This window comes from Lynx rufus, unplaced genomic scaffold (assembly GCF_022079265.1).
Source record: "Lynx rufus isolate CCGP_SWC_20201006 ecotype Redwood Valley unplaced genomic scaffold, mLynRuf1.p SCAF_16, whole genome shotgun sequence".
NCBI lineage: Eukaryota > Metazoa > Chordata > Mammalia > Carnivora > Felidae > Lynx > Lynx rufus.
In genome coordinates, this window is record NW_025814830.1 from 22,852,051 (window position 1) to 22,863,144 (window position 11,094).

Genomic DNA, 11,094 nt, shown 5'->3' on the forward strand with positions numbered 1-11,094 from the left:
TGAACTAATAGTAAATGGTTAACTAAGGGATACTCCTTAGATACATCATTAATTTCCAAATGAGTCAGCCACCAAGTGCAGTTTAAACACATACACATATAGGCTTTCTAATATAACCAAGATGTCATTATGGCACCCAACAAAATGAACAGAAATTCCTTAGTATCACTAATTCTCAATCTATGTTTAATGTCCCCTTCCAGTTGTTCTGTTCTAATTATTCTGATTTTTTACCATAATTATAAAAATGTTTTACCTTGTCTAGTATTTCACATGTATAGAATCATACAATATATATACTCTTATAGAAGTCTTCTTTCAACATACCTTTGAGATTCATCCATGGTAGTACATGTATCAATTATGTGTTCTTTTCTATTGCTGTGCAGTACACCACTCTGAAAGCATTTTACCCATAAACTATCACTGGGGTTTTCCGAAGATCCCTGGGCAATCAGTCACAAAGATTTGTCTTTTATCTTCTAACAAGAAGGATGCTAAAATTAGCTCACTTCTTTGGGGGTACTATGTATATCTTAAGTAGTTTAACACCATTAAGTTGTGTCAAATCATGATCTCAGGGTTTGTGAGATCCAGCCCCGCATCAGGCTCTGTGCTGACAAGACAATGCAGAGCCTGCTTGGGACTCTCTCTCCCCCTCTCTGCCCCCTCGCACTTGTGCTTTCTCTCATCTCTCACAATAAATAAACTTAAAAATAAGAAAGTAAACCTTGGAAGTTATTTAAGATTACGAAGGACACAACAAAAATTACAGAAACTCAGGAAATAAGGTAAAAGAATGGCTGCATATTTTTTCATTGTCATACCAGAGAATTGTTTAGGAGACCCAATCAAGGATTATTTCACATCTAGGGCAGTGATGTCCAATATAACTTTTAGACAAAATGAAGAAATGTTCTGTAACTGCACTGTCCATGCTGGTAGACACTAGATATATGTGGCCAACAAGTACCTGAAATGCAACTGAGGAAGTGAATATTTAATTTCATTGAACTTTGACTAATCTACACAGCCACATGTGGTAGTGGCTACATTCTGGACAATGTAAACCCGGCTTCCAAACTATTTTTGTACAGCCTGTAGGGTGAGAATTGTTTTCATCTTCAAAAAGGTTGTAAAAAAGGCAAAAAAAAAAAAAAAAAAAAAAAAAAAAAAAAGAGAAGAGTATAAGACAGATTCCCTGTATAGTCCACAAGGTCTAAAATATTTACTATGTATCTCCTTATTCATCAACTAAAGTAAATTACTAATTCTCTCAGCACTGAGACTGAACAAAACACCTTCTCTAAGTTGAACCTCTTAAAATAACAAATACAAATAATTCAGTTTCTTTCAACAAAGAAGTTTCCTATGTTGTTTCCAAATAACATAACTTATTTTTTAAAAAACAGTTCTTTAATCAATTACTGTAAGGATTCCCCTCCCCCATAATTTTGTTTTTCAAATGCAAGACTGCATACTTTATGCAATTATATATTAATTTAGTAAAAAGCCAACACAGAACATGATGTTGTCCTTGATTTAATTAAAACCCTACAATACTACTGGTAGAGAGGGAAGAGGAAACTACAGTCATAAGCAGTCACTTTGACCCCAGTATAACCAGTGTGAGTATCCCTTATTTCGACATTCTGGTATAACCCCAAAATATTAACCATAAAAAGAAACTGAACAAACCACCGTTTCTTAAGATGATTTTCACAACCATAGTGAAAAACACCATTAAAAAAAATCATTCTAGGAAATGCAAAGAGGCCACCACCCTCTCCTTTCTGGTAAAATCAAAACAAAAACTCCAAGTCACTACCCAGTATTATTACATCTACAAATTATTTCCTCCATGAACAAATCTACTGTTCAAGAATTCATTCATGAAACCAGGTACCAATCTCTCTTAACAGAAAAGGAAATGAAACCATACAGTGTCCATTTTAACCCTATGAGTCAATATAGGAAGTAATAGGCCACTTCTACTGGATTTCCATTTTCTTTACCCTTTCTCCTCTCTTATGCTACAAATACATTAAGTTAAAACTCAAAGTTGGATAAAGGATAATCACCAACTTTTCATATGACACTCTTACCCCTTCTTTTTCTCTCCCTCATAAATTAAAATGGGTCAGATGTTAGTCTACCTTAGCATAGTTTCTTGGGTGTACTGTAATTTCAATGTGTAAGATTTATCAGTCCTCCAAATTATTCTTCTTAGAAGTCCATCAGATTGGTGTTCTGGCAACGGCTTGTGGTGGCCACTAACTGCTATGAGGTAATGCCTGAAATCCCAGCAACTGATGGGCAGTTGTGGTTAGCAAATTTACCACCCTAAACGTTCATGGAGAAACTGTATAAGTAGCCATGCCATTGTCTCCATTACTCTTCTTTTGTTTAATAACCTCCAGGACAGGCTCCTGAATCAACCAACTAACTTTAGCACTCAAATCCCTGCTATGGACCTTGCTGACCGCATCAATGTATTATCTCCCGATGCTTCACACTTCCATCCCCTTTATCTTCTCACTTTTCCAAGCTGAAGGGAATACTTCTACTTCATACACAGACCACTGAGGCACTTCTCCTTGGTTTCTCGGAATTCCTCCGTATCCAAGATTCTGATCTCTGCAATTCCTCCCTAATGACAACTTTTAAAATTTTCCAATACTCCCTGAACTTGCCCTATTTACATGATTCCATGAGTCTAGGAGAGGACAGGGCCTAAGGTCTTATTCCTTACACTGTTCACACAGTTCATTATGCCCCTTCTACCTTCACCTGCCAGAACCTCTCTGGCTGGCAGTTCACTAAAAGTAGAAGGTAAGTCTTGTATTATGTCTGGATTGTCGTAGCTAATGCTGACCATTCAGAAACATTTCGGGGGTCCTATCCTGCCTTGTTCAATTACACCTTAGATTACTTTAGTGCTTGGTGTGTTGGCTTCACCAACACCCAGAGTGGGGAAATCATCACCTGCTGGAGAATTCCTGCACCAAGTGATACTATAAATTCAGGCCATCTAACTTTCCCTGACTCTTACTTCAGTTCCAATCCTTTTTTGTTCTTCTCCAATGCACTTCCAAAAATTCTGCTGCGTCCACCCTAACATACACCACTGTCTTCAAGCTCTCACCCTCCCTCTCGAGGCAGGAATTGGTATTCTACTTCACTGAGACAATTATTAAAGGCCATTAAGGTGTTCAACTACCCTCTTCCCCAAATTGGGGGGAGGGGGGGAGTGGAGAAAGCGTATCTTCACTCATCCTGTCTCTTGTATCTAAACAAGAGGTTCTAAAAAGCTGAATTTGGTCCACTGACATGTTTTGTTTAGCACACATGGTTGCCTTTTAGAATATATACTTTAAAAAGAATATATTAATGCAAGATTTTTATTGAGATATAATTCACAGCATGCATGGTTTTTAAATTTTTTTTTTCAATGTTTATTTATTTTTGGGACAGAGAGAGACAGAGCATGAACGGGGGAGGGGCAGAGAGAGAGGGAGACACAGAATCGGAAACAGGCTCCAGGCTCTGAGCCATCAGCCCAGAGCCCGACGCGGGGCTCGAACTCCCGGACCGCGAGATCGTGACCTGGCTGAAGTCGGACGCTTAACCGATTGCGCCACCCAGGCGCCCCCATGCATGGTTTTTAAAACATAAATTAGTTGCCTCATAAAAAACCAAAACAGATTTCACATTATAAAACCCAGGCCCCTGGCTTTTCTTGGATAATGAGCTCAGACATCACTGGGCCCATACTATGTAAGTGGCTAATACTAAGCACTGGCAGTTACCCTCTCCCACAGGGCACAAGCACCTTATTCACCAGTTCCTCCCTACCAACCAGCCACTTCCATGTACAGTCTCCCTGCCTGGACTCAGGGAGCATGGAATTTGTAGCTCCTAGAGCTAAAGGAATGTTCTAATTTCTCACTTTCAGGGCTGAGATCTCTTTGGCCTCCATTGCCTGACTCCATGGATCTCACCAGGCATTGCATCCTTGATCTGTGAATGAGGCAGCATCTAGTCAGTACTTCCACTATCTCTCTGAAATTCAGTCCTCAGCCTTCTTTGATTCCTAACTTCTGCCACCACTTACCTCAACCCCGTCCTGTTGGGCCCCTACGTACAATGACCTCTACTGGTTTTTGTCTCTTTCAGACAACCTGGCCCTACTGGTAATATCACATTGCTACAAAAGTTGCTAACCACCCCCAATCTGTCCTTGTATCATCACAAACCAGCAATGGACCACGCTGAGGAGAACAAACCTGGGGGTATAAACACTCTCAGTGAAGACATTTCTTAGAAATGTAAATCTGATGGCATCACTCATGTTCTCACAACCCTTCCAGGAGTCTCTACTACCCGCCTGCTTGGTAAAATCCATGTTCTTCAACAGTTCCCCAAGTGCCTTGTGACTTGGCCCCTTTCCACCTCTGCCCATCTCCCTCCAATTGCCTCCTACACTTGGGAAATCAGTGATAAACTGGCACTATTTCATATCCCTGTGATTTTATACATGCTCTTCCCTCTGGAAAACTCTTGTTCATCCTTTACACACAATTTAGCAGAGCAACCCTTTTTCTCCTGTATTACTGTTAACACCTGGCACATACTTCAATAGTTAACATGTATCATACTATACTATTTGTTTCCATGTTTGTGTCCCCTACTAGGCTGTGAATTACTTGAGGTCTAGAGGCAACTGTTACTGTACTTCTTGGCACATAAGTTTTCTTCAAATGTTGGCTACCTGGCCTCACCAACAGGTCAAACTTTATCCACCATCCTTCCTAACATCAAGGCTTAAAACCTCTCTCTTAATCCCTACATACACTCAGTTGCCAAATCCCAAGGAAAACTTTTGTCACCCATCCATGTCCAGCTTGAAACAAAGTCTCTTCCACAGGTGGGTCTTCCTGCCTCCAAGTAGAGTTTCAGACAAGTCCTTCTCTCAAAAATCCTCACTGACTCTAAGGCCCAATGCCTTAACCTGGCATTTGGGTCCCTTGAGGCTCTGACACTTCCTACCAAGACACTCCACATGTTTTGGGGCTTCTAGCCTTTGCTCACAATTACCTCCATCTGGGAATCTTGATGACGCTTCAAAGCCCAGCTCAGGTGCTGCTTCTGCCAACAAATTTCTCCTCTCACAAAAGTGGCCACTTTTACAGAGGATGTGCCTTTTTTTTTTTTTTTTAACCTCCCAGGATGTTGTCAGTTTCTACCTGTAGCCCCCTTTCTCTCTAGCCAATAGAACCCTAACTAACTAAACCTCATTTTCTCCCCTACTCTCACATAAGCTAAATGTAGTGATTTAACATTTTAAAATATTTATTTTTGAGAGAGAGAGTGCACATGCAGGAAGAGGCAGAGAGAAGGGGGGAGAGAGAATCCCAAACAGGCTCCAGACCCAACATGGAACCCAATGTGGGGCTCAATCTCACGACCATGAAATTGTGACCTATACAGAAACTGAGAGTCGGTCGCTTAACCAACTGAGCCACCCATGAGCCCCATGATTTAACATTTTAAAAGCAGGAAAACAAAGTAACCTGCCTGAAGAGACCCAGAATAGTTGTCCTCATCTTAATCAGAAGCTCTACCAGCTAGTTAAAAAAAAATTCTTATTTACTCTTAATCTTCCTGGGGCGCCTGGATGACTCAGCCAGTAGAGCCTCCTAGACTTTCGATTTCTGCTCAGGTCATGATCTCAGAGTTGTGGGATCAAGTCCCTTGTCAGGCTCTGCACTTAGTGTGGAGCCTGCTTAAGATTCTTTCTCCCTCTGCCCCTCTCCCCTGCTTGCACTCTCTCTCTTTAAAAAAAAAAAAAAAAAAAAAAATCTTCCTTCCCCCAAACCTTCTCCTCCACAACTTAAAATATTGTTGATGTTGAAGTCTGCTTTCCTATTCTTAAGTTAATGGTTTCCTCTTACTCAAAAGAATGTAACTGTGGCATTCAACTCTTACCCATGAGTCTCAAGGGAAAAGAAAAAGAATTTCTTACAAGCGGGAGGATTGGATTATGAGTAACACACCTAGCAAACACAAAATGGGTGGGTGACACCCACTACCGAGATACTGTAAGACACACCTTTTCCAAATAGCTTATCCTAAACTGTGTGGCAGGACAGGCAACAGAACTGGAGTTGGGAGGGTCTAGCAGAACATGCCAGGTTTTTCTGTACAGCAAAATAAGTACTTTCTACACTTGGGGTGAGTCTTGAGTAAAGCTGAACTGGGAGCAGGTGAAGCACACAGTAAAAGCAGTGAGACTAGTCAGACAACAGTAGTGGTTTAAGCTTGAGGGTTGCTACGGCAGAGAATTGGGAAAATAAGGTGGGACTGGATTAGTAAACGTTTTGTAAATCTCCAGGAGTTTGGAGTGAATGAGATAGGCAACAGGAGGCCCTAGCAGGTCCCAGGGCAGGAAAAGAATTTTCCCTGGACAGTTCAGTCTAATGCAAGGAGGGAGGTGGGGGAGGAGGGACTGGAGTGAGGGCAATGAAGTAAGGGAGGCGCACATACCTAGAATGAAGGTCTTAACAGCAGCAAAGGCAATGAAGAGGAATGAGTGCATGTAAGAGATTTCACAGAAGCATTAATAAGACTTAGTTATGTCACACCTTTTACCCCGGGGAGTGTGAAGAAATTTGGCAGCTGGGAGAAAAACAAGAGGGGACTCAGAAGTTAAAAATTACAAGTTAGGAAAAAAATTAAGCACAGGAAAGCAAACTTGATTCAACATCTAGAATGTAGTAAGTTATGCTATGGAGAAAGATCACACAGTTAAGTGTCCCCTCTCCTCCAAAGATATTAAAACAAAAAGCATTTAGGCGCTTTTTTTTTTTTTTTTTTAATCTAAGAGGGAGTCAGGAGTCACAGCAGATCCAATTCTGAGAGCACTGTGAAATTCCTGAAGTAGGATGCCAGAAAGAGGATCATTTTGTTCCCAGCCAGAGGGCTCATCATTTGGGAGACAGGTAGCAAGAACAAGGGCCCTAAGTCTGAATCCTGGCTCCCGCACCTACTGGACAGAAAGACCTGGAGAAACTTGGATACGTGAGAAGGGGGGCTGCGCTTTGCTAGTTTCCTGGCTCGGGGAGGAAGGGGAGTAGTTGAAGGTGTTGCGTAGGTATAAGTCTGAAGTGCTGATTTTGAGAGAAGGTGAGTCACCACTTGCAGAGTTTCAGTTTCTCCAGCTGTTAATTTAGAGAGAGGAAGATAATAAAATCTACCTCACTGGATTTTTTAAGGGCTGCATTAGGTAATCCTTATGAAGTGTTCAGCTTATGCTCGTCCTACGACCTATAACCATTAAATGTGTTCCTCAATACAAGAAACAATACTTTTTAACACTATTGTTAAATATCCCTATCTCTTCTTGATATTCTGCGTATTTTACTATTATAGTTTTGTCAGATTCTCAAAAGGGGCTGAAATCCCAAAAAGTTCAGAACCCCTGTACTGGAGGCCTGGGAAGAGAGAGGTGGCTGAAGTGGTGGACAAGGAGGCTGCGGGCCTAGCTACCAGGCCCTGCGCGCACCATCCCGAGGGCCAGGGGGCGGATAACAACAGGCAACATTCGCAGCGCGCTCACTCTGGGCCAGCCACTGCGCTCTGCGCTTTGCAATAACACCTACTCCAAACCTCGCGACAGCCCTCCGGAGAGAGGTACTTTCGCCCTCGCCACTTTACAAATGGGGAAACTGAGGCGCTCCGGGATTGAACCGCTAGCCCAAGGTCACATGGATCGAGAGCTGAGAACGCGGGTCCATGGACTCTGGAAACTGCGCTCTTAACCACGGCGCTTCGCTGCGTACCCACACGGAGCAGGGAGAAAAGGGGTGGGGGCGCCCAGGGAGCCCGGCCGAGGCGAGGCCCCAGGGGCTGGGCCGCGGAAGGAGGGCGGGGGCGGCAGCGGGACTCACCTTGGCGCTGTGCACCGCCTCCTGCGCCCCGCGGAGCTGCAGCCAGATGCGCGCGGGCAGCGGTTCCTCGGCCCCGAGCGCGCCGAGCACCGCCAGGCTCACGCCGAACAGGCCCTCGATGCGGCCGCGGCTCCGCTCCAGCAGCGCCGCCTTCTCCGCGGGCGCCGTGAATTCGTCCAGCACCGCCCGGGCCGCCATGGCGGGCGCGGCCTCCCGCGGCGGCGCCGGGGGCCGGCGGCGGCGACGCCCCCTCAGCGTGCTGCCGCTACACCCGAGCCAGTCAGGCGGCGTCGGCCCTTGCGGCCGCCTCGCCCCCGCCCGCGGCCCGCCGCCTGCCCGCAGGCCCAGCTACACCATACCGACACAGCCGCCGCAGCTTGGCTACTGCGGGTAGTGAACCCCGCCGCCCCTTCGCCACCGCCGCCGCGGGCCGGGCCCCGCTGCCGCGCATGCGCCCTGCCAACCTCCGTCATTGATGGTCGCCACCCCCCAGTAGAGGGAGGGAAGGCGGAGGCGACGGAACTCTACGTCACGCGCGGTTGCCATGATTATTGAGGGCAGAGCGACGGCTGCGGAGAAGGGCATGGGCGGCCTTCTTTGGTGAGGCCCAACGCTTTCGGGGACTAGGTGGATAGTGAATCTTTGGTTTGCTAGATGGGGAAATTGAGGCTCTGAGCTAGTTGTTGGTATTGAATCAGTGTCACAAGGGATTTGGTTTGTCTTTAGACATCTTGAACCCCAAACTAAGGCTCTAGCAATTGAGTTTTCAAGCTTCTCAGTAATTAATAGGCAGATGGTTTTCCTTCTTTAGAGCTTCCTTCCTCCCTCCCTCCCTTCCTTCCTTTTTTCTTTTCTTCCTTCCTTCCTTTCTCCCTCATCCTTCTCCCCATTTGTCCCACCCGCTCTTCTTTCTATCTTAATCTTCGTACTCATCTTCTCTCTTCCTTTACATTGCCTTCCATCTTTTCTTTCCTATTTATTGTTCTTTCAGTTAAAATGGTAACAATAAAAAGTATGGAGAATTGAAGAACAAAGAAATGATTTTAAAATTTCAGGAGAGTGATTTCTTCTGGGAGTGAAGGAGGAGAGTGTGTTATAGTAGAGGGGATTAGGGGTTCATCCATTTTACTGTGGGACTTGAACAAACACACCCTAACCCCTCTCCAGCTCTGTTTTCTCATATCATCAGGGGTTGCGCTCAGTTATCTTCAAAGGCTTTTCCAGATCTTACATTCTCTGAGTCCATAAAAACAGATTGTGTAAGATAAAACTTTGGTTTCCTTGCTCTGGGCTAGATGTCCTGAATATAGTAGATAGATAAGGGTCATGGGAATATTACTTAACTTCTCTGTGTCTTAATTCCTTATCTGTGAAATGTGGACAACAATAGTACCTCGTTGTGAAAATTACTACAGTACATGGACATGGTAAGTGATCACTAAGTATTAGCTATTACTATTGATAAATTAGCAACACATTTAAGGTTCCATTTTCATGGAAAAGCTTTGTATGGATTATACAGCCATGTTGAACCTGTGGGCCTGGGAGCCCCCTCCATCTTTGTAGATTTCCCCTTGAGAAAGAAGGGGATCTAAAGATGTTACAGTTGGAAATGCCAAAGGTGAACGGCCTTGGTAAGAGGGATTACCCAAGGTAAAACCTCTTAGGGATCCAGGCTGCTGGGGTTTTCCGTCTGTCTCAGAAATTTAGGCAGGTGTGGTTCCCTGGTGCCCTGATAAGAGATGACTCAGCACAGGGAAGAGAACCACTAGGCTCACAGACCAACAACTTCCTTCTTTCCTGGGCTTTTCCCTTGGTGTCTACACAACCTGCAGCCTTCCTGCATCAGGTAGGTGACCTGAGATTGGCTGAGGCAGATCAGGTGGTGAGGATGGCCTTGCTGATGGACTGCACCCAAAGCTAGAGTCAACACGTGTTATTTCCTGTCTTTTTGTTGCACTCACCTTAAATGGAATTGCTATTGTTCATTGATTGGACAAGGCTTTCCCCAGGGTTGTTCCTGTTTGCTCCCAGTGACTTCCTGGCCAGTGATTCTTAATTGCTTAATTATAAGTGGTGAGGAGAGGCTGCCTGGAGAAGTACACAAAGCTCCTTTTCCTCCCCCAACAAAAACTCGTCCTACACCAGCAAAAGTAGTGCACACGCACCCAACCATAAAAGAAAGCTAGGCCATTATACTGTGTTCATAAGTCACTGGATTGGTGTATTACCAGAGATACAGCTGTTGGGTTTTTCCCCCTGTTTAAAAGACTTGCCAGTTCATATCTAGTCAGCATTTCCCTTTAGGGAACTCTCAAGGTTTCCTGAGTGTAGGGAACTAGGAGAGAGGGAGAGAGAGAAATCCCCTTTTTAAGAAACTCCCTTGCGTCCTGCAATTTCTGAACCACAACTTTCCTCAGTTGATCAGCCTTGCCTATCTTGGCTAGTCTGACCAGCTCAGGACAATTGATGCCAAGGATGAGACCTTTATGGAGTCTATATTCTGAACACTTTACCTATTGTTTTTCTTTAATATCCATAACAATCCCATGAATCCCTCAATAAGTGATTGAGGGAATCACTTATTTCCCCTTCACCTATTTTCTTGGAGGTGGGGGGGGGGGTGAATTCCTACTCTATTCCCTCCCCAGCAGGGCCAAGCATGTAGGAACACATCCAGCTTCCATCTAATTCTCCCTTACTCTTCCCCAGGGCAGGAGGAGGACTTATCTGATGCCACAGACCAGTGGCTTTCAGAGAGGGTACACGTAATTGTCTGCTGTCTGCCGTCTGCGGTTGCTCACTGTGTCAGTGACTGGGTAAAGTGTTTCCACTTCAGCCACATCCTCCAGTCCAGCTTTGTCAGTAATAAAGATGACATTTTGATCTCTACCTGTCTGACGCCTGCTTTTATTTCTCAGTTCTGAATGCAGGAGGGGCAGAAAGTATTTATTGACCTTCTAAAATGCCACCGGTGGTTGCTATTATTATCACTCCTATTTAAAATTTTTTTTAATGTTTATTTTTGAGACAGAGAGAGACAGAGCATGAACGGGGGAGGGCCAGAGAGAGAGGGAGACACAGAATCTGAAGCAGGCTCCAGGCTCTGAGCTGCCAGCACAGAGCCCGACGCGGGGCTTCAACT

At 44.6% G+C, this 11,094-nt stretch overlaps 1 protein-coding gene and 1 long non-coding RNA gene across 3 annotated transcripts in view; one reads left to right on the plus strand and one right to left on the minus strand.

Moving 5' to 3' along the window:
- Window positions 1-8,162, minus strand: part of N4BP1 (NEDD4 binding protein 1) — a 50,329-nt gene extending 42,167 nt beyond the window's left edge. For both annotated transcript variants that reach the window (XM_047078367.1, XM_047078366.1), the window contains exon 1: window positions 7,950-8,162. In XM_047078367.1, the coding sequence (XP_046934323.1) occupies window positions 7,950-8,147 (198 nt within the window). In that variant the 5' untranslated portion in view covers window positions 8,148-8,162. The remainder of the gene's footprint in view (window positions 1-7,949) is intronic.
- A 1,587-nt stretch (window positions 8,163-9,749) lies between these two features.
- LOC124511883 (uncharacterized) lies at window positions 9,750-10,841 on the plus strand. The gene is made up of 2 exons (XR_006961981.1): window positions 9,750-9,798; window positions 10,662-10,841. It is a non-coding gene; the product is annotated as an uncharacterized LOC124511883 (long non-coding RNA).
- Window positions 10,842-11,094: the final 253 nt, after the last annotated feature.